The sequence below is a fragment of the Helicoverpa zea genome, chromosome 4 (genome assembly GCF_022581195.2).
Source record: "Helicoverpa zea isolate HzStark_Cry1AcR chromosome 4, ilHelZeax1.1, whole genome shotgun sequence".
NCBI classification, from domain to species: domain Eukaryota; kingdom Metazoa; phylum Arthropoda; class Insecta; order Lepidoptera; family Noctuidae; genus Helicoverpa; species Helicoverpa zea.
The window spans coordinates 1,137,004-1,162,396 of NC_061455.1; the positions used below are offsets into that span (position 1 = coordinate 1,137,004).

The window sequence follows — 25,393 nt, forward strand, 5'->3', positions numbered from 1 at the left end:
ATAAACCTTTACAGCATCCGGTAGATAATTTGGTCCCTGATTGTGACACGACTGTGGTCACCAGCCATTTGGGTCTTTATACATAATACATTAATGTCTTTGTTTTTGGTTAGCATATATTTTACAGTGCTTACTGAGCAGTGAGTTCCGATCTAAGCGATTCTTCTGAACTCTGACTTTTTAAAGAGAAAGAAAGATGACTAACTTGCGCAACGCTTCGGGGTCATTCATATCGTCATACACCTCGTAAGGGTTGAGGAAGTGTCCGAAGAGCGGCGGACTCTTGGAGGGGCAGAGCGCGTGGAAGGTCAGCTCGAAGTGCTTGCCCAGCATGTCGCCGATGTGGTTCATGAACCAGTCGCGGTCTCTGCAAGAGGTAGCAAATAAATAAATATTAAATTAAATATAATAAATATTAAAAATAAACACACAAGCTTATTTGTGTTAAAAAAGGGATATTATAAATTGCATATCAAATAAATAATCGCCTATCAATAAATACTCATCATTTATATTCTTTTTTACATCAAATAACTTACTTCACTACAAATAAACTAAATGTTTAACAAAACTCAAACTGCAGATAATTCGAAATTATACATCAATATGACATTACTTTTTTCCTTATAATGCAATACAGTTAAATTTATTCTTGTACAAAAATACTACATACAAGCATTAAATACTGACTGCACAGCAAACTGCAAAGTAAGTACAACAAAACCTGTTCATCATATTTGTCTTAATTTTCAAGAAGCCATGCTCGGCAAATTTAATGATTATTATAACAAAAAAATCCTGTCACATTGCATTATTTCTAAAAGCAGAACAAATTAACTGAAAAATTGAAGCTAGTAACGAAAACGAATCGCTGCAAAACCGACTTCTCGTAGTCTTGTTTGCCCTACCCCTAGAGTGCAATTCAAAACCGCGTAGGCGCGGAGGGGCGAGGCGGCCTGCGAGCTGAAGCGCAGGTAGTTTTAACGCTCGCCGACGCGGTTGAGGCTGGCCGGCTCTGCCGGCCAGTAAGCCGAAGCTGCGGTGGTGAGCGTGAAAACCATCTGCGACGATAAGCTCGCATGGGACCGCCGGAGCCACGAAGCGCCGGAGCCGTGACAGAAGCCATGCTTGCTGCATGTTGCATGCTTACTTCCATATTGCATGCCTGCTTGCATGCTGCATGCCTGCTTGCATGCTTCAGGCTTGTTTGCATGCTTCTTACAGGAAAATAAAAATTCCAAAACTATGCCAAAAGATGATTCTGACTATAAACATTCTGAAATATGATAGTTCTGCCTTTTAATGACTACTAATATGAAATGTATGCCAAAAGGAAGTACTGACAATGACTAAAAATGCACCTGCCCCATTTGAACTATATGTGCAAGCATATCATCGGACTTGCGATCCGAGTCCGATGATATGCTTGCACATATAGATCCACGATCTCAAGTACGTGGCGCCACCGGCAGAAGCTAAAAATGTGCCTATTGGACAAAAAAGGAAGCGTGGACGCTTATTAATTCAATAAATCACAATTTTGTATTTAATTTTATATTTTTTTGCTGATCTCATTATGTGGTAATTAATAAATAATAAGATGACTGTGACTAATAAAATGCTGTTTTATTCAGAAAAACTGCTGTAAATAATATAAAAATAGAAGCTATATTTGAAAGAAAAAGAGTTAACATGTATAATGTGCATTAAGATTGTTAGCTGTGCATTGATGAAAAAGCTTTTGCTTTAGGAAAAATCGCTGTACGCTGCGAAAATAAATTGTAGTGTGTTTAGTGATATTTTGAGTTGAATATTTTGCTGTGCAATCAGTAATTTTGATGTGAATTCGGAATCTTATTGCATAGAAAAAGGATATTTTTTGATTTGCGTTTAAATACTACCCAAAATTAAATCAAATCATCTTTATTTTCAGGCCTTAATGGCCTATAGATAAATACCTTAAAAAGTAGCATACCTATGTTATTCAAAATTGTTAGTATACAAAAACTTAAAAATATGTTAGTAGCACTCCACTATGCACTATGTCACTGTGCGGTGCTGTGGCACTTGTCCGCGGAAGCGACAAAACACCCAGACAAAACAACAAGCATGCTCATAACACAAATGTTGACAGTAGCAGGAATCCAACCTGGGACCCAGTTCCAGTCAGTCGGGAGTCAGTCGAGTTCTGCAGCCCGGCCGAACCACCCGTACCGTTGGGACAACGCGGTATCAAATATGATAAGTCACAATAAAAAGGTTAAAAGGTAAACTTACTTCTCTTCCGTAAGGCGATCGCAGAACACTCGGAAGCATTCGTGTATCCAGAGGCGTAAGAATCGCGCCTTAGTATTCGTGTAATCTTTGTTGCTTCGTAGGAGACCCTGACAATGTCATTACAATATCTCAATTTTAAAACCAACAGTCTGCGAGATCTAAGTAAATGTGCACGGGTCGATAGATCAAGGGTAAGCAACGCTTGGCACGGTCGGTGGATGGTCTTACCTAGATATGTTGAGGAGGTCAGATAGGAAATCACTTCATGTAAATCACTGGTAATCAGATGCATTCAAGTTGGACTGGAAGCCGTCGATAACATTGCTTGGGAAAACCCTTGGCAAATAAATTTACAAGATCCAAAATAACTACCTACCCTTCGAAAGACCTACTTTTAAATAACGAAAAAACATAGATACCTACTCCTATATATCCTAGAACTACTAGCCTAACTATTCCAGCAGGAGAATGACCCTGTACACCTTACCTGGAATATCTTGGAGATGTCTCTCAAGTTGAACAGGTAGTGCATCTTGCTGGGCGTAGGCAGGAGCTTTGCCACGATGTTGTTAAACATGTCTATAGTCGCTATCAGCACCGTTTTACCTGTTAGCCAATCAATAATTTACGTTATTTATTGACGTTATTTACGCTGATATGAAGGGCTGGGGCTGTCTTTTGTAACTATTGAACGATTGGGGGAATGATAGAAAAATGTGCAATCCTGAAACGCAAAAAATATGTTTCTATGCTCTTTACCTAACCTAGAAACTTCAAAAGCGCTCAAGAGTCCAACTTTTTAGGTGTAGTTCTATTAGAACTTATAATATAATAGAAGTTGATCTTCTCGACGAACTCTTACAGGTGCTGATTTTGAAGAGCTATTCTCCCTACATGACATCCAAAAACACAAAAAAAATTTAGCCCTCTACAGAACATCCAAAAGTCAAGTCAAGTTTTGGACAGTCCTCTTACCAACAGACTTGGTTTCCTCGTCGAACTCCTGCAGATGCTGGCCCAGCATGGTGCCGAAGATCTTGACGAGCTGCTGCTGCGTGGGCGAGGGCAGGTAGAAGGCGTGGAAGCACGACAGCAGCCGCGCCGGTAAGGGAGACCGAGCACCGCCCGGCGGGCCCGCTGCGCCGCATAGTACCATGTTCTGGACGTAGTCGAATCAGGTATTGAAAACGGTTGTGTTTAAACTACGGAATTTTGTTAATTTAGACTAATAAGATCGTATCTTCATAAAAAGTCTTAAGCTAGGTGACTGTTCAAACAATAAGATAAACGTTTTACCACTGGAGAAAAATGACCGCCAGGTATACCGCTAGGTATACATACATTCCTTTTAAACAGATGACCGTTTTCTTCACATAACAAGGTGCCTCCGAATCTTGGAGGGCACATTACACTACCATGCTGATTTCTGGTAGTGTCGCCTTGTCGGCTTGCGATTTTATGAGAGTATGATAATGATAGGCAATGTGTACACACACTTTTTGGGCAGACATAAAGCCCTGTGCAAATGATCTCCCTAGAATTTGGGTAAAATTTTGAGACTTTGAAGTTTGCGATTACTGATAAGTAGACAGGTCAGCACACTACTATCTGGTAGTCTCACTAGCTAATAGTAGCACACATCTCACAAGGTGACGCAACTGCAGCGTGTTTATATGTTAGTTTTATTTGTTGTTGCGCTGTTTGAGTGAAATAAATGGTTTTTCTGTCTTTCTTTCTTTACTATACCTTGACGTTCTTCCGCCACTGTTTAGCCCTATCGAACCAGTACCCGTAGTCGTGCCAGAGCCGCACTAGCTCCAGCGGTGGCTGAGAACCGTAGTAATCCCGCACGGGCATGTTGATGTCGTCCATGAATGCTATCATCTTCTTGCCTAGAAGAAATTACAGTATCTTCCTTGATAGTGACCCAGTTATGGAACATAAATGTACTCTTCGACCATACTGGCTGGTCCACAGTCACACGGTAGAGACACAAAAGGAAAGAAAGGATTTTTAAATATATAACTTATTTCTAAAAGAAACCGCCTACAGCATACCTGCGAAAGTAAAACCTGACAAGAACCACATCGGGTAAAAATGGTTAAAAATTCGGTAATGCTTTACTGGACAGGGCTTATTCGACTCGATGATCTTAATATTTTCAGGGACAAATTGTCTACAATAAAACGATATTCGAAACATTTTACAGTGTTTTTTTTTTGGTTGGACATCATCAAATGTCCCCTCTCACTTTGGGTGCAGCGTGAGGAAGTGTCAGAATCTTACTGACTAAAACCCACCATGTTCCATTTTAAGCCCTTTAAGTACCAGGGCAGTAACTAACAATTCTGCAGTACTACATGTTCTCACCTCCAGCAGGCACATAGTTTCCTTTAGTCCTCTTCTCTAACCTGGACTCAATAATATCTTGCACGTTAGCCGCCGTGGTTTGGGCCGACATGTTGATAACTTGTGTGCTGTACCTGTGAAGCAACATGTGGGATGCTTTATGTCCATAAGGGATTTAAATCTTCTGTATTTAGTTAATTGTAGAAAAGACTAATTCGATACCAAGTTAAAAATTAGTTACAACAGAAAAACCGTATATTTTCTGAAGTCCGTCAAGTGGATTGGAAATAATTATGAAGACTCCTCAATGCAACAAATTTTATCTGCTGCAACTGATGCTGATCTTACCTCCTTCAGCGGAAGGAGTATTTTACTAACTTCGGACCAAAATTAAAATATTTCTACAACTTACTTGGTAGGATCCAACATATTCAGGGTCCCCTGGATAAGGAAAGTCTTGCCGGTGCCAGTGGGACCTCCCACCAGCACGCCGTACCCTGCCTTAAGCATCTCGAGAGCTACAACCTGAACGCGGATGAACTCCATCGTGGGGACCAAGATGGAGTGGAAACCGGTGCTGGAAGGAACGTCAAACTTACACTATCACACTAGCGGATTTTGTAGGGCGTATATGCTCAGTTTTAGCGACACAGAGTGTCAGACAATCCGAAAATAAAAAAATTGAAAGCTAGAGGTGAATTACATTTCTTTTGTTGTACCTACTATTGGTTCCAGGCATCATCTTTCAAGAGCGAACAATTCTACTGCCCAATCCATTTCAGATGGATTTAAGAAGAACCTGCATATTGTAACAAAACTACTAACAGTTCGGGAAGGGTAGTTAAGATATTCAGCTTCGTAATAATTGGTTAAACTTCACCATTACAGAGTAAATACTCACGCAGGATTAAACCTCCAGTTATCAGGCAACTTCTCCTCCCAGGGTTTGAACTGCTGCAGCCTCTCGTCCACAAAGTAGTCGTACACTGTATCTTTGAGTGGGAAGATGCCCTCGTGTTCCCGGATCCAGTTGTCCAGCTTCCGACGAGGTTCATCTTCTAAGGTCGCACATACTGACCAGATCATTCTATGGAAATAAAACTCGTATTGGCTCCTACACAAACTTAGATTAAATAATGTTAATTGTTTTTTTTTTCAGCAAAGCGAGATATAGATATGGGTTTAATGAATTATTATGGGCAAAATATCCAAAAAAAAACAGACTCGAATAAATATTTGTTTTTATTCCAATGTTTGAGTCTGAAAGTTCCTTCAAAAGTCGCCTTCATCCAGGTCCAAAGAAGGCATATAAGGGCGTAAACAGTAACGTTATGGCACCTCCGCTAGTCTTTTTTTTCTCCGCGGTCAGGCCACCGAAAAACACAGTCACCTAAAAAAAACAACCAGTCCTTAGACACTTACGCGAACAAGAACCTCATCTTGGCCAAGCCCTCGATGTCAGTCTGTTCGTCAGGCAGGGCTGGTGCTGGCTCCGGCAGCAGCGACAGCAGCCGGCACAGGCACCGCACACCTGTCAACTCCTGGCCCCGCACTGACTCACCCTCGCGGAGGTATAGGCGTTTGAGCTCTAGGACTGGGGTCAGGATTGAGAGGAAGAAGCGGCGGAGCTACCGGGGACAAGAGAAAAGTTGGATTTAGAGTTTTCAATACCCAATTCCTAATTTTATAACCAAAAAAACATAGTTTTAGAAGTATCAAGCAAGTCGTCGCCGTCATGAAAATGTACATGTATATTTTACTTTTACTTTATTTACACATAAGTATAGCTAGCCCGCTTTCGTGAAGGAATACGTGTGTACCGCAGGAACGATATGCTACACGATATTGACGCAATTTTGGTCGTTACAGAATTATGACAAACTGATCAAAAGATTTGGGAACATAAGTTATTAATTTTGAGAAGTAGGTAATAATGAATTCAATTTCATTTTACACGATCACGATGATACCTAAATAATAACTAACAATCACTAGAATCTGCACTCACCATCTCCCTATAATCAGCGTAATCAATAGTCTCCAGCCAGGAGTTGACGAAAGGCCACCAGCCCCAATCCTTGTAATCATTATACACCATGCCGTTACGAGACACGGTAGCTGGGGAGGCCACTGCCAAGTCCAGGGTCTCAATCAATAAGGTTACCTAGGAAATAAAAGGGATATTTGAGGGGGTAGTTGAAAATCCAAAAGCTAGAGAGAACTTACTTTTTAAATATCAAGAGGTCACATTGATTTTTATTTAATTATTTACGGTGAAGATCTTGACCGATAGGTCGCCTTAAAACAATATGGAAAGGAGTGCTAGTTTTTTGAGAGCGACGTCGTAGATAGGGCGAAGTGGAAAAGAATAACCAGGAAAACACCACTATGTCGGATATATAGCAGGAAAGAAAAAATATTTAAGGACCGATTTTCCAATGGCCCCAATGTTTATCTGAAGAATATGTTTGACGTTTTGTAATTTTTTGTATAGAAATATGTCAAACCTCCATATTTATTCCTCAAATAAAAGTTATTGAAATGTAACTATTGAAAAGTCAGCCCTTAAAAAAAAGTGGCAATGATAAGGCAACACAAGGTTTCAATATATTGGACTCTAAACTGACCTGTGAAGGCATGGATATTCTCTCGCTGTTGACCAGAGTTAACAGCTTGTTGTCATCCATTACAGAGTTCAGGTTCTCAATCCATATAGCGTCCACAGGACCATCGAAGATTATCCACTTGCTGTCCGGAGACTCATCTGTATGGTAGACAAAGTTAAGGACTGAATTTATTTACTTTCAAAATCAAAAACCAACCAACCAAACAATCTCTCTCCTGCGCTCATTTTAGGAACGCATTTGAAAAAGTATTTGTGTTTTAGATAGTCTATTTATCGAGAAAGATAATATGCTTCTTTTTAGCTCCCAGTCAGATTGTAATTGGAGGAAATTTTGCTTAATGGCTCACGGTAGGATTTAATTTCGGAATTTTCAAAATTCAAAATAGACCGAAACATGTGACACAAAAAAAGCAGCTCGAAGAAATCCCACTGAATTTCGTCGAATGTCCAAATACAGAACACGCTCATAAAGCTTATTTTCCGTAGCTGAATGAAAATTGGGGAAACCCACTTACCCTGACAGGTAGTCCTCATGATAGAAGACAGGACGCCATCCTTCCATTCTCCGGTAGCCAAGTTGTACTCCCCATACAGTTCGCCCAGGGTTAAAGCCTTAGGGTTCATAGGGAAGGTGTGGACTACCTCAAACCCTGGCTGCTTCTCATTGTGTAAGCGCGTGATGGTCAGAGCTAGCATCCTCCAGGATACGGATTTTGCAGTGTTTGTGTCTCCGAGAAGGATGCTTGAGTGACGGGAATTCTGGATGGGAGGATATTTGATTACTAATAGAGGGAAAATGGCTTTCAAACGCTAGTTTTAGAAGACTAGCATTTAGAAATACTTTTACATGTTCGACCCCTAAGGGGAAGACGAAAGACATGGCTACAGGCAATCATACATTGATTGAGTTTTATATAAACTCAATCCGTTTTAAACTGTCTGGCAAAAAAAGAATCACATAAAAAGCTACATTAATTGAAGTAAGCAGCGAATTAATTAAGCTTTGGAAAGTCATACGTAAGCAAATATCAAGTAAATAAGTTTTAAATGCAGAAAATTCATAACTTCTTTCAAACCTTCGTCTCATAAGTCTGTATAACTTTATGCAAGGCTGCCTTAACCGGCTGCAGACCAGCCAGCCTCATCTCGGCCGTGATAGCCGTCTCCAACAGCTCATAGTCCAGGGTCGGTATCTCCACGTCAGGGAATATATCCTGCATGATGCCGTCGAAAAGAGGCACGTCTTTAGCTGTCAGCCGGGCTACGTTCATGTCTCGCATTGCTAAGATTACCATCTGAAATGGGGAGTTTTATCCAAACTTATATTATCCAAACTTATATTATAAATGCGAAAGTAACTCTGTCTGTCTTTCTGTCTGTCTGTCTTTTCTTCACGCCTAAACTACTGAACCGATTTGTGTGAAATTTGGTTCATACATAGTTTGTAACTTGAGAAAGGACATAGGATAGATATTACAAAAAAAATCGGACATCAGCGCCATCTATTGGTCAAACAAAAAATCTGCCGGAAGTCACTATTCCACGCGAATTTGTCGCGGGCAAAAGCTAGTTTTCCCTTTAATTTTCCCAAACCAAACTTATTTCTTCAAAAAACATTGCGCATGAGTCTGGAAATTGGTGGCGGTAGTTCCACATTCGTTTACTTGTGCGTGGAATTCAGTTAACTGTGCCTGTAATTTTTTTTGTAACAGTTGGAAGCAAAGGAAACTTGCTCAGACGAAATCATTATATGCCCATTCTCAAAATAATTCGAATTTGATCAAATAAAGATTACATAACCACAGAAACGTACTCGTTATTTATTCGAAATGACAACTGGACGCCAATAGGCGCAGTACGAGAACTATCATCCTCATCATCCTCCGAGCCTTTTCCCAATTATGTCGGGGTCGGCTTACAATCTAACCGGATTCAGCTGAGTACCAGTGCTTTACAAGAAGCGACTGCCTATCTGACCTCAACCCAGTTACCCGGGCAACCCGATACCCCTTGGTTAGACTGGTGTCAGACTTACTGGCTTCTGAATACCCGTAACGACTGCCAACGATGTTCAATGACAGCCGGGACCTAACGATCATCCCGATATATGTCAATTCTCAAAATAATTGGTTAACCATTTGATCAAATAAAGATTACATAACCACAGAAACCTACTCGTTATTTATCCGAAATAACTGGACACCAACAGACGCAGTACGAGAACTATCATACTTGTAGATATGTAGATTTCCAGTGAAAAAAAAAAAAAAAAAACAAGTTATATTTGACGACCTCGATAGCGCAATGGTCACCATGCCGGACTGCCGAACCTGATGTCCCGGTTCGATTCCCGGTTCGGTCAGCCATAACACTAGGAAGTGAAAGGTGAAAGGTGAAAGGGGGGCGTTTTGGGGGTGCTGTCATTCTTGTAATTGACGTTAAAAAGTGCTAATCGTTATTTAGCCTACTTTAATAAATGATTTTGACTTTGACTTTGGTCGACATTTTTATGATGAGCATGCTTGTTGGCCGTGGTCTGGGTGTTACAATATGTATTTATGTAGCTGATGTATACTAGTTGTGTTAGCACCCATAACACAATTAACAACTTACCATGGGGCTAACCGACCGTGTGTGAAAAGGTGTCCCGATATAATAAAAAAAAAGTTACCTAAAAGATCCGCCTTTCATGTAACTCACCTCTTGTTCAGGTAAATGAGGATAAGCCCTCCTCTTAATACCAGCGTAACGGAGTAGAGCTACCATCGATCTCAGACCAAAGTCGTAATGTTCCTGTTTAGATAGCTGCTGCATAGCCAGCTGGTATAACGTGAACACCTGGAATTTAATAACTAATGTCAATAGATAAGTAGAGGCTAAAAACAAGGTAAATCTATACTATAGTATACAACGTTATTTTTTGTTTGTGCGAAACCTGAATATAGTTTGTTCAGAATCAGTAACTGAATCAATTCCAATAGTTTTTACACCATGTTATATTTTTTCCCAAAATTATCTAAAAAAACTTTGAATGTTGGACACCACAAATAGGTATTTATTCTCGCACAACGGCGGTCACGGCGAGTTCATAGCGGGCGCGAGCGCACAGTGCTATCGCGTTGCGCGGCATGTGTGCGTTTTGTGGTGATTATGTATTTTTACGGACAGTCCCGTAACTTAACAAGCTTATAACTTTGTGATTTTTCATGATACGGTTTTGAAATTTCGTACATAGATTCTTTACATAAAAATACTAGATAGGTGTATCAGGTTTCGCATAAACAAAAAATAACGTTGTATAATATACATAAGAGAGTACATAAGAGAGTTTATAAGAGAGTACATAAGAGGAATACATACGAGGAGTACATAAGAGGAATACATACGAGGAGTACATAAGAGAGTACATAAGAGGAGTACATAAAGGTGGATTTACATGAAAAGAACATAGAGCTAGAGCTAGTACAAGAGCATTCTTTCGTAATTTGTGTAGAGCTGGATCATTGAAGAAATCAATTGTTTTCCTCGGTTTATATTTGTCCATCAAAAAGTGCATACTTTTAAATGCAAACCATTTAGAATTATAAGTACAATCGGCACCGCTGCCTGATGGCGTACTCATTGTTTTTTGCCTTTCTCGGCGATAAGATGCAAGAAGCGAGTCCATCTTCTTTTTTACTTCTTCAACATTACATTTCAGTAGTTTTGCAATTTCTTGCCAAGCATCTTGTTTGTAAGTTGTATTTTTATAGTGTTCATACGTCGGATCCCACAGACATCTAAAATTTTGATAGGCTTCTATCATTAGTAAACATTTTTCTTGAGACCAATCCATAATTTAATCGATACAATCGCTAGAACACAAGAACGCTTTGAAAAGACCGCTCAGGGGCGCGAGCACGTTCGAACACGCAAGAACGCTCTAAGTAACTGTTCGCGCGCTCTAGCGGCGTTTACATCAAGCGAGCGAGCATTCTTAGAATATTCCATAGAAACTTTGCGAACGCACTCAGAACAACGAAAGAATGCTCTACGCCTGTTTACACTAAAATAATTTGACATAGTGGGGATAGAATGAGCATTCGCTCGTCTCATGTAAATCCACCTTAAGAGAAGTATATAAGAGGAGTACATAAGAGGAGTACATAAGAGGAGTACATAAGAGGAGTACATAAGAGGAGTATATAGAGAAGAACATAAGAGGAGTACATAGAGAAGTACATAAGAGGAGTACATAAGAGGAGTACATAAGAGAAGTACATAGAGAAGTACATAAGAGAAGTACATAGAGAAGTACATAAGAGGAGTACATAAGAGGAGTATACAATGTGTCCCGGGGATAAGTGACCGCCCGAAATTTTTTGAATATTTGTACAAAATTAAGGATAATTTCCTTTATATTTGGGACTTACCGCCTTTGGTTTTTTTTTTATGATTTTTAGTAAATACTGTGACGTGCTGCAGTTTTTTTAAGATATTTCCTAAGTTTTTACATCTTTTTAAATTCTTTTTTCTTTATTGACTAGCCGACATCATAGTTTATCAATTAAAATTATCAAACATAACAAAAATGTAATAAAACATTTATTAGAAAAAAAAGAAAATAAAAATTCAAAGAAAATAACGCCTTTTTTCAGTTTTTTCAAAATAAGTCCAATAAATGCCCCCTTAATATCACTTTCTTTTAATTTATTAATAAACTACATGATATTTCCTACAATAGCTCACAACAATGTTTGCTGCTATTTCAAACAAATGCAAAAATACAGTCAGTTGAAATTTGAAAAAAAAAAGAGCAAAGCCTGTTATTAACAGGCCTGACAATAAAAATTTTTTAATGATTTTTTTCAAAAATATAAAAGAAATTATCCTTAATTTTGTACAAATATTCAAAAAATTTCGGGCGATCACTTATCCCCGGGACACATTGTATAAAAGGAGTACATAAGAGGAGTGTATAAGAGAGTTTATATGAGGAGTATATAAGCTTAGTATAGAGACACCAAGTAGGTTATCAAGTTGCACAATTATTATTGAGTTATTGCAAAGAATACACGAATGCTAAATGCAAGCTCAGTATTTTTGATACTCTTACGAACACGCGGACGACATCGCGGGCATCAGCTAGTCAGACATATTTTGTCATTTTATATTAATTACTCTCCTATTCAATCCAGGCTGTAACTCGAAAAAAATACATTCTAAGGTTCTTCTGCATTCAATACGGAAAGAGACGATACTTCAAAAAAGTAAGTATGCTTTTAACCACCTTATTATAAAATGTGGTCTTCATCAAATGACCCCATCCGCTGGAGGGAGTGTCAGACTTACAGGACTAAAAACCGTCGTGTTCCATCATAGGTCTTTTATGTACCAGGGCCGCGGTAACTCTTTCGAACAATCCCGCAGCCCCGACAGACCTTGGCCCTGTTGAGCCCCGCTGATAAAATGTGGTCTCAAAAAAGTACCTACTTTAGTGCAAGGCTCAGACCACAAGCTAGACCTAAAACGTTAACTTAAAACCAGAAATAAAGCCGGTACTTTAAAACCACGATTTATAGTTAGGTTTTAACGTGGCACGAGTTTTACAATGGAAATAAAAAGCATGAAAGCTATACCTTCTTAGCGTTGACTTTGTAAGCAGTGAATCCATCAGAGAACAGCGTATTTTCTGCTATAATCAACGAATCGGGCACACACATCGCGATCGGGCGGAACATGGATTTCAAATTATCTGGCAACTCCGTTCGGCCCGCGTAACTACGGTCAGAGGAAACTTATTAATCTGTTACATACAAGAAGAAAAGTAAATAATGCAACCTACCATCCATGGCTAAAACTGGGCTCTCCGTGCTAAAGTAGCGAAAATATAAATCTTTCATTCAAAATAGATAGAAAATCAGCACTTTTTAAAGCCTAAAATTTTACAAAAGATGCGTACCCCCCAAAACCACTACTTAATAAATATGTTTCGCTGGGAAGAAGAAATGGTTGAACAAACTCCCTAGCAACACAATTCTGTATATATGTTTTTAAAAATCTTTATTTATTCCTTATTGCACACTTAACAATACATATAAAAAGAATAAAGACAGTTTATGTACAATGGCGAGCTTAACCCAGAATTGGGTTCTCTTACAGCCAACCTTAAAGCCATGGAGAAATTTGATAGTGGTAGGGTAGATTAGTTTTACATTTTCCTGGGAGCTATTTATACAGTAAATAATCCATATTTAAATAATTTTAAAGTAAATAATACTCTACTACTCTATCTACCAATTTCTGTCTACCGACAACTAACCCAGGATTCATAGTAATAAATATCCCGCAGTTAGGATCCAGCTTGATCTCTGCCCCCTCAAATATGAACCGCTTCTGGAAGAGCGACAACGCGAGCAGTACTGCCAGGATCTGCTGGGCTACCACGGACAATACTTCGATGTTGATTCGGTTAAACTCGTCGAAACAACCCCAGCAACCGCTTTGAGCGATACCTGGGTATGAAAGGGAGTATTTGAAATATATGCAGCTGTGCAAAACTAAGTAAAATAAGTAAGACGTGATTGGAATTGGAGCATAGAAGAGCATAAAAAATACGGTCAAATGCCAGTCATTTCGTACCATAAAACTAGAATCACGAAAGAATCTCGTTTGTTGTATGGGAAACCCCAAAATTCTAAAAATCAAACATCATCATTATATTCAACTATCATGGTTCATGAGATCCATAGGACCTGACTGATCCTTGTTTTACCCCCTTGGATAAGGATCTCTAAAAAGAGAAGCCAAGTACCTATCTGAAAGAACTCTGGTGATTATTATCAGCAATAATAATTTTGTTTATGAAACACTTCAAAAATTACCCGAAAAGCACTTGGCCATGGACTTATAATCGAGTCCATCTGAACAGTTGGTAACCACCACCCATCTAGCCAGCGCCCTGCCCAAGTCCTTAGTGGTCTCTGTCTTGCCGGTGCCGGCGGGGCCCTGAGGACTGCCGCCGCGAAACAGGTGCAACGCCGTCGTCAGCGTTATGTAGCATCTGATTGGATTATCAGTTTTAGAAGGGTATACAAGTTTGATGTTATTAGTTTATAAGTGGTATTAAAGAAATTATAGTTCGGCCATTCAGAGAATGCGTTCCTGACACGTCGCGATTGAACTGACGACGTAACTTTGCAATGGCGTTGCAGTTACGATAAAAATATTTTTGCTGGTTGTTTACCGTTTTAACAATTGAGGAGCATTAAAACAACATTATTATATCAATAATCAATGAATGTTATTACGTCGTCAGTTCAATCGCGACGTGTCAGGAACGCATTCTCTGAATGGCCGAACTATAGTACTACAATTTATTCTGCAATACTAAGAAGAAGATTGTCTTCTACTCTCTGCCATTTTATTGAAAAGATAAGGGTTAAACACATTCAAAGTTGAGGCACTACATCATAACAATGTCACAGAATGAAAACCCATGGCCGTCCGACATTACTTGGCAGCAGTAAATTGTAACAATTATTCTCAAAATATTCATATGTTAATTCATACATTCCACATCGAAAATAGCTTACAAATTAACAAACAGTAAACATTCGAACTTTATTTCATGGGTTTTATTAGTAAGAAAATAAATTATATCTGGCGGGCCACGGGCTCTACATACAAAATTAAGTTAGGGCTATGAAGTCACCTGTCAGTAAGCGGCGTGATAACCAGACGTCCCGAGTTGCCGATGTACTCGTACGTGTAAATGGAGTTGGTGTTCGTCTGCTTGATATAACAGTCTTCACGTTCACGGTCCCAGTAGAACTTCAGCTGAGAGAACCACTCGAACGCCGTTACGTTCATACAACCTACAATTATTATTGGTTTTTTATCCTTGCCTAACAACTTAACTGCTGGACGGATTTGGGTGAATTTTAAGACACAAATAAGCCTTATTCAAAATTGATCATGGCCTTATAGTAGCCCGGTTTGATACTGTAAAAAATCACGGAACTAAGCAACTAAGTCTTGACATCACCTTTCGGACCACCCTGTATGTCGTAGGGCTACAAATTTTCAACATCCGTTTACCATGTTTACCATCCACATAGAAGCTTCTTCTCTTGTATGTATACCAAGAAGACTGCCAGAAATAAGTCCAAACTTACCCATCTTATACATCCTATCGACGGTATCTCTAGAATGTATCTCAATAACGCAGAGCGCGTTCACTTTAGCGCGCAGAATCTTGCTGATCTCCTTACGGGACATCATCTGCAGGGTCGTGAGGATCAGGTTCTGCTTCTTGCGCAGTTTCTTCAGAGGCTTCTTCTCTTGCATGATCTCGCAGCGGCATAGGGTTCGAGTGCAGTCTGAGGTCCATTGAATCTAGTGGAAGTCCAATATATCTAATCATTAGAAAGCCATTTTATGACCTTTAAAATGCATTAAAAATAATTTGGCTAGCATGGGACCCATGACAAATAAAAAAATGCCCTAACTTTGTAGCTGGCACTATTTTTTGTTGCTCACATCCTGTTTTAGTAATATTTCATAACAAAATATTTTTTTCAAACCTTGCTAGACGTGATTCCAAGTTGACCAGGCCAGTCGTTGATCCAGGCTTCTCTTTGGTAACGGCACTTCCTCAGAGCAGCTCGAGTTAGTATCAATTGCTAGAAAAACACAAAGTAAATTGGCATTCAGATTTACCACGTATGAAACAGTTTTCTATAGTAAATCCTGTTATATTTTACTACAGGGTCTTGTAAATACTCTTTCAAAGCACCTAATGTACTTTCGCTACAACAAACTACTTACATCACTACAAATACACCTACTTCTATGTATGTATACTTCTAAATCTTTTACAGTTCCATCCTACAGAAAACCTAACTTCTTCTCAAAAAAGAAACCTACATTTCTTCTAAGCTACTGCGCCAACTTTTAATATGAACATAGTTTAAAGGTCTTACATCTCTAAGAACAACCCTCATGGTATGCTCAAGGCCTGCCAGCCAGATTTCAGCAGGCCCATCCAGCACCAGGTTATACTTCCACTCAACACATTCTCCGTCTTCTGAAGTCATGGCCTTAGCTACTGGCAGACCCATTGGGTTCTGGAAAATTGGCACTTCAAATAGAAAACTTCAATTTACAAAGTATAGAAAACCTCATCAACCTAAAAGAGTAATGTACAATCTCCAAAAAAATACTGCATTTTGTTTATAACATATTTATTCAAACAAACTTAACATTTATCAGTACAAAATTATATGTATTTCTCACTTAAATAACAAGTACAAGTTTCAATTCCAATTACGAGTCTGTGTAATTTCAGATTTTTGGAGACATGCAAAGCCTAACTTATTTACAAGGTAACACAGATAAAATCAAAATACACAGCATTTGTCATAGAAACATCCATCTGTATCCTTTTGTCAAACTTTTATCAAATCAACAGACATCTTACAGTGAGTTGTGCCATATAACTATAACAGAATCTTTTTGAGGTGTAAATCACTGATTTGACCAAAGGGGGCAAATACATGTCTAGTTATCACTATAGTTAAATGGCGCAAATCACCCAATGTGAATTAAAAAAGAATTATTGCGGGGACCAACAGAGGCTTATTTATAGTCATTTCGGTTGTGCACCATTTAGCAGAATTTTCGTTGGTGGCGGTCAAGGTGGTCCCCGCCTGCGATGCTTTCCATCAATATTTATAAATTAAATATTATTGTGGGGCTTGTTTTACTCTTTTTTTATTGTGCAGTCGGGTATTTTGTTTTTTTAATAATAATTCTTTTATTTATAACTTTTTAGCTGTTTTTATTTAACGAAAATGTTGTAGATGTAGAAGACTATGTATATGTAAGTACCATTTTAAATTATTTCGACGACATTTGGCTTTAGATTACGAGTGATGTTACTCCGCAACATAAATTTACCGCCAATCTGGACTGTTGGTAGTGAAGAAGAAAAAGAATTAGGTGAGTCATTACTGCTGAAGACCGTCAACGACGTGTGCCCTTATGCGTGTGCCCGCATTCGGGCTGTATACTCGAGCATATCCCCCTCCGCACCGCGCCGCGCGCCGCATGCCAGGCCACGCCCTATCTTTTTGCTTGCTAACGCATGAGTTGCTTTGCGTTGACGCAGAATTAACATGTTCCCGTGGGAATTTTGAGAAAAAACGTATCCTATATTAATTATTACTCCCGTGATTGAAATGAATCTAATGATACCGCATACATATTTTTTTAAAGGGAAATTTAGAAAAAATATCCTGTGGGACTTTTAGGATAAAATGTATCCTATGACACTCCCGTAATCAAGACAAATCTAACGATACCTCATACATCAAAATCCATCAAGCCGTTTAGGCTACAGGAGGTCACAAAGGAACAGACATACATACATACTTACATACACTCGAAAAACATTACCCTCCTTCTTTGGCAGTCGGGTAAAAAATAAATAATCATCTATTGTCACTTATGCTTTGCTCAATACATAGCTAACTTTGCATCTATTCATGAATTATCAGTATCATTATATCTACTATTTGTAACACCATGTATCTTCTCGGGCAAGGTAAGCAATATCTTCAAGACCGCTTTCTTCACTTCATCAGACCGGCACGCCCATACAAAATGTAGGTATTCATTCAATAGTCCCTTTGCTTGTGAACTTGGGTGGTACATTAGCAGGATTACTAGTGCCTGGAATAAGAAAGAAAAATATTTAGATATAGAAAGTGTGTTACATAATTATGCTAATTTCTTATTTTAAAAATGATGTATATAATACACTTCTGGACACATCTATTGGCCCACCTTAGAGTTTAGGTTTTGATGGCCTCTACCGAAATATGATTGCTAGATTGAACAAAAACTGATGATGCAGTTTTAAACCTGATACATTTTACCTTCTTTTTGGATCGTATTGTTTTAATTCAGAATACCATACGACATGGAGCTACGCCTAACAAGTCGGATATGTGCCTCGTTAATGGCAATTGATTTTTGAATAAAAAACATGTTTTATCAAATAAAGGTTTAATTTAAAAACGCGTGTTGCCTCCATGGGCATCTACCACAGCTCTCATACGATTAGGCATAGAGTTTATCAACCGCTCTATGAAGTTTTGAGGGATCATCTCCCATTCCTCTTCTAAGGCAGTTTTCAACTCCTGCATCGTCTGGGCAACTGGCTGACGAGCCCTAACACGTCTTTTTAGCTCATCCCACATGTGCTCAATGGGGTTCATATCTGGGCTTCTGGCTGGCCAGTCCATAACTGTGATATTCACATCCCGAAGATATTCCCTGACGATGCCGGCCGCATGGGCTCTTGCATTATCATGCATAAAAAGGAAATTTGAGCCCACATAGTCCGCGTATGGTATCACGTGAGGTCCTAAGCACTTACGAATGTACCTTTCAGCATTTAATGTTGGCAGCCGTGGACCTGTAACAACCTCAAGTTGAGTTTTACCACTCGCCGATATACCGCCCCAGACAGTCCTTGAGCCACCGCCATAAGCAACCCTCTCTTCAAAGCAGCATTGTGCGAAACGCTCTCCCTTACGTCGGTAGACCTTCTTCCTTCCATCATTGCCATGTAACACAATTTTAGACTTATAAGAAAAGAGTACACGGCTCCAATCTTGCTGTGTCCAATTTAAATGACTGCGTGCGAAATGAAGGCGCGCTGTTCGGTGGGCTCGCGATAGTTTGGGCTCATTAGCTGGCTTGTGTGGTACCATATCGCGTTCTTTTAACCTTCTCCGAACAGTTCGAGCGCTCACAGATACTCCGTGGAAGTCGCGAAGTTGTTTTTGTATCTCAATGGAGGTAAGGTGACGATTTCTCAAGCTGGTCGTCACGATGAATTGATCCTGCCTTTCAGTTGTGACCCGAGATCGTGGCCAGTCTCTAGGTACCTCCGATAAACATTTCGGACCGCAGATCGACTTAAATTAAGTTGAGCACTCACGTATCTTTGGCTGTGTCCGCCCTGAATAAGTGCCACAGCTTGGGCGGCGACTTCAGGTGAAGTATCCATAAATTATTGAGAGAACCTCACCTTAATGTTAAGAATAAGTAATGTTTGTTGCAAAACCAAAGATATCAATCACTTTTTCATCAAGAATTAAATCCAAGTAAACCAATAAAACCAAGTTTTCTTAGTAATCAATTGTTTGATATCAACAAGCAGGCTCCAAATTGTCTCTTGTTTCTTTAAATTCTGTATTCAAAATTCAAAAAAAGACTATTGAATGAAATTGTGAATGTGCAAGGTTCAAAGTGAAAACCTCGTAAGTGCAAGAGATAACTTTTCAGGATAAGGATTGGTATTCAATATTTTTTACGATTATCTTCCAAGAAATGCAATAAAAAAATATTGAGAAAAATGCATTTTTCAGGATAAGGATTAGTATTCCATATTTTTTACGATTATCTTCCAAGAAATGCAATAAAAAAATATTGAGAAAAAATGCATTTCCGAGGTTTTCATTCTAAGACGACGATAAAAACCTTTTGCTCAACCTAATATAAAAATTTAGCTAGGACCAAACGAAACTGAAAATACAAGGTGGGCCAATAGATGTGTCCAGAAGTGTATGTGTTTCTTAACTCAAAATGATACACTACAGTGACTTAAATTTACATTATTATTCAGTTGTAAATACAAGAAAATTCTTTTAGAAAAGGCCTGTGCTCTGCGGTGGGACCTATAACTAACATAACCAGCTAAAAGTTTGTGAAATGTTAAGAGATCAACTGTATAATAATTATCAAAACTTTATTTAAATAATGTGACTTTTAATTAAAATGTTTTTTTATTTTTTGGTGGGATATTATGTAATGCTAGGTGCACCATGAGGAAGTGTCAAACTCTACTGACAAATAACACCCACCAAGATCCTTCTTGAGCCTGTTGTATATCAGGGCAACGGTAACCCTTTCTAACAACAGTAACTCTTCCTAAAAATATGCATCATAAAAATGTATTTTTATGTACCCGTGTTTTTGCAAATAAATGATCTTTGTCTTTGAATCCCGCTGACAATTAAAATATACTTACTCTAACATACAAAGCGGCTTCATTAACATCCTTCCAATTATGCTGCCACGGCGGGAACTTCTTCAGTAAATAGAGCAGTTTATTCCAATTGTGTGAGTAAATGGCCTTACAACACGCTATCCTGTACACCGACTTGAAAGTTTTCAGATCAGGGTCCTGGTACTTAGCATTTATTCTACTTTGTTGAAGCTTCAGCAAGTTTCTTTTGCAGTATGTTTTGATAGGGTCAACTACATAGGGAGCGTCCATTAGGTCGATTACTTTTCTCTGGAATATTTTTTTCTATTATAAGTAACATCTTGAGTATAGATGAAGATAAATATGCTAATAAAATTGAGATGAATTCAGGAGTATGGTGATGATATTTGAGAAGGGACTAGGTGATTGAATACGATCCGGTATATTTTCCAAACTTTTATGACATTTAAAAGCAATCTGTACGAAAAGTGGAATAAGTTGAGGTTACTATTTTAATAAGTTGTGTTTAATAGAGTTATCTGATGTTAAAGCCAATGACTTGATGTATATGTCCCATAACAATGAAAAGCGTTTATTTAATACTCTAATGAAAGTTAATAGAAAACAGTATTTACCATCGTACTCATAGGAACGAAGTGACATTTTTCCAAGATTTCTTCCATTGTGAACAATTACACCTTAATTCAAATATTGTATACACTATGTTTAAATCAGAATTACGTTGGGAAAACCATAAATAACAATTATTAATTTAGAACTTTTGTATCACGCGCTTTCATGTTCTTTTGTTTTGTCGTTTTGAATTTACTTTTTTTTCTATTGAAATGTTACCATACTTTTCACTTAGAAAACTACTATACATACTTTTGTTTTTGCAAAGAGTTAATTTTCATAAAAAGTGTTTTAATTACCTTATCAATTCTTATCCTGTTAACATTATCAAATAACTTCTTTAAGTGTACTTGAATCAATGAAGGCCTTTTAGAATTTCCAAGAATTTCAAGTAAATCATCGTTGGATATGAAATAAAATCTTGGGAAAAGTTGCCGTTTCGTTTCGAGATATTTCTCCAGAGCTCGCAAGATTCCATCCAAGTTATCTACCATTTGGTTCAATTTGTTAAACAGGTAAGGCTGTGGTTTGTAAATGCAGGCTTCAATTGCATTTTTTCCTGCGTGCATGCTATTAACGAATAATTTCATAATTAGTTAGTTTTTACTTAACAAATCTGATCTATGGACGAGTGAGCTGAGCGTACCTGCCTGTAACTTCTGTCCAAGCAGCAGTTAGCGCATCAAATATTAGAACTTCCGCAGGTAATTGTTTCCTAATATCTTCACCAGAAAAAATTGTTTCAAGGTACAGGTAGCGACGTTGAACTTGTAAAGAAATCTGTTACGAAACAACGCTTAAGTAGGTAGTACCATGAAAGTCCTAGTCTAAGTTATGTTAAAAGTGAATTTTAATGATAAGTTTCTTACTTCAATGCACTCTGCTACATAGCCCAACGATTTCTCCCAATAATCTACTTCTTTTATAAACGGTTCGACATATTTTGTTGATTTCATTGATGACAGTTGCACTTGGTGATCTTCAAGGAACTGAGAATTTTAAATTATTATATTATTTAATAACAGTATACCTTGACAGATATATTATGTTGGATAATCTTAGCCGAACCTGCATGACATCATCAACAGTTTTAATTTTATACATATCTCCCCTGTGATGTTGCATTTCAAAGGTAGTGTTCTTCCACACCTCCCTGATAGCTTTGAGGCCATTTTCTATGTTCAGCTCCATAGTAGCAGCATTGGATATTTCAGCTATTTCTTCGGCATATGCTTGGAAGTTCAGTCGCATTATCAAGTCTAATTTGAAGTCTGCAGAGTTTTGGTCAAAGTCCCTACATGTTTCAAAGGGGAATAGGAAAGGAGAAGGAGTTAATTAAAAATAATTATGATAGAGCATGTTTTTAATTCTAGTATTATCTTACACAATGGACAGAAGCAGGCACAATTGAAAATATTCTCATCATTTTGACGAGTAATATACAAAAACGATTAAATAAGTAGGTATATGAAGAAATACCATATTCGAATAGAAAATAGAAACTTACACAGCCATGAGCGTTTTAATTCTGTCCCAATGGCGCTCGCGCATGCACGGATTCTTCAAATCACCAATTAAAGGCAATGTTCGTCTAAATGCGTCTACTTTAATTCGAGTAGTATCTATTATTTCCCAATTTTTGTCCTTTAGTTGTCGCGACAGCTTATTGAAATTTCTGTAAAAGAAAGGAAAGATGAGAGTTTGATTGTCGAGACTTTGATAGTTATTATTTTCACTTTTATTTTACCTGAACAAAAACATGACGTTCTCTTCCATCTCGTCGGTTTCCATTTCCCAAAACGATTGAGTTTTATATTTTTCCCAGGACTCTTCCCATTGATTGACCAATCCCCAAACTTCTTCCAACTTCTCCAGTTCCTTCTCCATTTTCAGAAGATCCAGATTCACTGGAGTACTACAAAAAAGTTGCATTAATGAGATAAAAATTAAAATATCATACGTTACCACTTCCATAAATCACGTAATAACTTTAAAAAGTCTTCGTAACTCAAGTTTACTTTCCGTGAACGTCCTACTGCATGGAAAGTAAATAAGGACTTTAAATAAGTCTAATTATTGGAATTCACCTACTACAGAGCCTGAAGCCTACATCTTTATTTTGATGAATTTAAACGAAACTAACGTCAGATTAAACACAGCAAGACCATCTCGTATAAGTTGTTCTTGTGCTCGCAACGCATTTAGTTGTTCTCTGAAAGCTTTCAATTGTGCCAGAGCGTCTTTGCCAGAAATATCAGAAGACACTGGAGCAGTCCTATAGAAATCTTCGCAAAATTCTTTAGCTTGCTCCTTAAACACCTAAGAGAAACGATATGAAATAATCATAAATGACAGAGAAGTATCGAGACTAAATGGGGTTCTTCCTGCGATAAAATTCTATTCAACTTTCTTAAAAATATTAAATAACTCTTTCCTAATTGATCGAGCTCCGGCTTTGTATTTATAACAAAAATCTTACTTCAGCTTGATCCAATAAATTCGTTTTGAATCTTTCTTTGTTCGCTTCAAGATTCTTTTTAGCTTCTTCCAAAACACCTAAATAGTCTGACCATAAAACCGGTATGTTCTCATGGCGAGTAATCATGTCAGAACTTAGTTCCACCTCGAACTTTGCTAAAATAGAAAGAAACATAGAATTTACATTTCATTAATAGTAAGCGAATTAGATAATAAATAAAATTTTGTTGGACTTACCCAGTGTCAACATTTGATCAGAAATAGGTGGGAATGTTTTCTCAATCGCAGTTATTTCCGATAGTAAACGATCGTAAGTTTCTATGCTTTCTTGAAGCTCTTTTAAATCTGTTGGTACCTATAAAGTAGAAATGAGTACCAATATTTTGTTCAATTCTTCAGTGATACTTCATCAAAATAATTTAACCAACCTTCATAGCTTGTTCACTACTCTTCTCTACGTAATTATAAACTACGTCAATGTCAGCCTCTGTGATTGTTCTCAACAGTTCTCCCAGTCTGGTTTGCCATACGATGCAGTGCGCTATTATAGACTTTTTCAATTCACTTGAGTTAAGAGTTATGAAATGAATCTGAAAAAGAAATTAGATCTCACACGAATTTGAAAGTAAAATATCCTTAGATATAAGCGAACGAGTGAATGAATACATAAAACATACCTGGTTTATCGTTTCCTGTATTTGAATAGAGTTAGCAAGATTGCTGTAATTTATAACAAGACAGTCAAAATCTTCAGCCGTGTGCCTCTCTGCTCGGTACTGCTCCAAGAACTGATCTTTGTCAACTGTCCAGATATGCATGTAAGGGTCCCACATTGTTAAATGGTCGTTCACTAGTTTGATATTGTAATCAATTTCTGAAATATAAAATAACTACTTGGAATTTTCTTCAAAACATAAGTACCAGCAAGAAAGTTTCTAAGAAATTGCGTTTAGGGAAGTCGGCTTAAAACAGATTCGTCATCTATTCCCATTACGGTTTTTCTCAGCAGAACCAAAATATGATTTACCATCGTTAATAAACCTCTGCAGCTTATTACAATCCTGATCTAAAGCTATAGCTTCGTAAAACTTTTTTAGTCCTCCTGCAGGTAAAGAAAACTTCTCGAACAAGCGTGGGACAGTGCTCATAATATGAACAATTTCTTCAAGAACTGTGGTGAATGTGTCTTGGATCTCAATTTTTGTTGGTATGTATGTAATGTTTTTCCCAGTTAAGTAGAGGTCCATTTTTATTAAAGGGGACGGTGCCATAGTGCCTGTAAAAGGGGTTAAATAAATTATTAAAGCTCGATTTCTAATTTTGCTTAACACTGTGACAAAAACTAACTTACCATCTCCATGGACGCACTTGTACATGTTTTGCATAGTGGACTTGATCCCTAATCTTAATGCGTCTTCTAGAAGTATGTCAAATCTCCTTACGTATTTAATCCAATGTTCTGCCATCTAAAATCAATTGAGTTGATATTTATTTATTTCTTACCAATAATAATTAACATTTAGCACGTACATAATAATTATTACCTGGGTAATATATGGTTCGAAGCCTTCGTAAACAATAACCAGATAAACCACTATCACTTTATACATATCTAAAACAGCGTCCATAGCCGTAGCTTCCATTTTTCGTATTTTAGCTCGTAACACTTTTATATCGAATACGTTATAAATATCGAATTCTACAAATGGAGTGTCACATATCTTTTCCATAATTTTGACTAAATTAACATTGCAGTTTTTGTATGTTGTCAAAAAATCTTGAAGCTGGAATTAAAGACAATTTTTAGCAATGCACATGATACATAGTTTATGACTGTGTTCATTACTTACTTCTCCAATTTGCATAACACAATCTGCGATGTACGCATCGGACATTGTAGAAGTCCATGTTAGCTTTGTTATTCCTGGTTGCACTTTCTTCTCACAAGCCTGAAAAAGAAATATTACCATTTAGTAGTATTGTGCTCAAAT

General features: G+C 37.8%; 2 protein-coding genes across 2 annotated transcripts in view; both read right to left on the reverse strand.

Annotated features, from left to right (window-relative positions):
- The window catches only part of LOC124629621 (dynein axonemal heavy chain 2), a 57,672-nt gene that overhangs the window by 21,551 nt on the left and 10,728 nt on the right, over window positions 1-25,393 (reverse strand). Inside the window, exons 12-47 of the mRNA XM_047163112.1 lie at window positions 25,253-25,351; window positions 24,947-25,186; window positions 24,754-24,868; window positions 24,430-24,678; window positions 24,080-24,276; window positions 23,831-23,992; window positions 23,640-23,757; window positions 23,404-23,558; window positions 23,068-23,243; window positions 22,672-22,839; window positions 22,432-22,599; window positions 21,993-22,218; window positions 21,794-21,913; window positions 21,571-21,704; window positions 21,224-21,494; window positions 16,216-16,359; window positions 15,817-15,915; window positions 15,409-15,628; window positions 14,946-15,108; window positions 14,116-14,294; window positions 13,554-13,746; window positions 12,871-13,012; window positions 9,953-10,090; window positions 8,329-8,547; window positions 7,768-8,011; window positions 7,254-7,390; window positions 6,635-6,790; window positions 6,049-6,254; window positions 5,528-5,713; window positions 5,039-5,203; window positions 4,648-4,760; window positions 4,024-4,169; window positions 3,253-3,436; window positions 2,765-2,883; window positions 2,278-2,384; window positions 206-367 (exon numbers count right to left, since the gene is read on the reverse strand). Of these exons, the coding sequence (XP_047019068.1) occupies window positions 206-367; window positions 2,278-2,384; window positions 2,765-2,883; window positions 3,253-3,436; window positions 4,024-4,169; window positions 4,648-4,760; window positions 5,039-5,203; window positions 5,528-5,713; window positions 6,049-6,254; window positions 6,635-6,790; window positions 7,254-7,390; window positions 7,768-8,011; window positions 8,329-8,547; window positions 9,953-10,090; window positions 12,871-13,012; window positions 13,554-13,746; window positions 14,116-14,294; window positions 14,946-15,108; window positions 15,409-15,628; window positions 15,817-15,915; window positions 16,216-16,359; window positions 21,224-21,494; window positions 21,571-21,704; window positions 21,794-21,913; window positions 21,993-22,218; window positions 22,432-22,599; window positions 22,672-22,839; window positions 23,068-23,243; window positions 23,404-23,558; window positions 23,640-23,757; window positions 23,831-23,992; window positions 24,080-24,276; window positions 24,430-24,678; window positions 24,754-24,868; window positions 24,947-25,186; window positions 25,253-25,351 (6,020 nt within the window). The remainder of the gene's footprint in view (window positions 1-205; window positions 368-2,277; window positions 2,385-2,764; window positions 2,884-3,252; window positions 3,437-4,023; window positions 4,170-4,647; window positions 4,761-5,038; window positions 5,204-5,527; window positions 5,714-6,048; window positions 6,255-6,634; window positions 6,791-7,253; window positions 7,391-7,767; window positions 8,012-8,328; window positions 8,548-9,952; window positions 10,091-12,870; window positions 13,013-13,553; window positions 13,747-14,115; window positions 14,295-14,945; window positions 15,109-15,408; window positions 15,629-15,816; window positions 15,916-16,215; window positions 16,360-21,223; window positions 21,495-21,570; window positions 21,705-21,793; window positions 21,914-21,992; window positions 22,219-22,431; window positions 22,600-22,671; window positions 22,840-23,067; window positions 23,244-23,403; window positions 23,559-23,639; window positions 23,758-23,830; window positions 23,993-24,079; window positions 24,277-24,429; window positions 24,679-24,753; window positions 24,869-24,946; window positions 25,187-25,252; window positions 25,352-25,393) is intronic.
- On the reverse strand, window positions 16,460-21,128 carry LOC124629812. The gene is made up of 4 exons (XM_047163377.1): window positions 20,927-21,128; window positions 20,334-20,600; window positions 17,718-17,965; window positions 16,460-16,844 (listed from the first exon to the last, which is right to left on the reverse strand). Exons 1-3 carry the CDS (start codon window positions 20,972-20,974, stop codon window positions 17,777-17,779), a joined length of 504 nt encoding a protein of 167 aa, XP_047019333.1. The 5' UTR covers window positions 20,975-21,128; the 3' UTR covers window positions 16,460-16,844; window positions 17,718-17,776.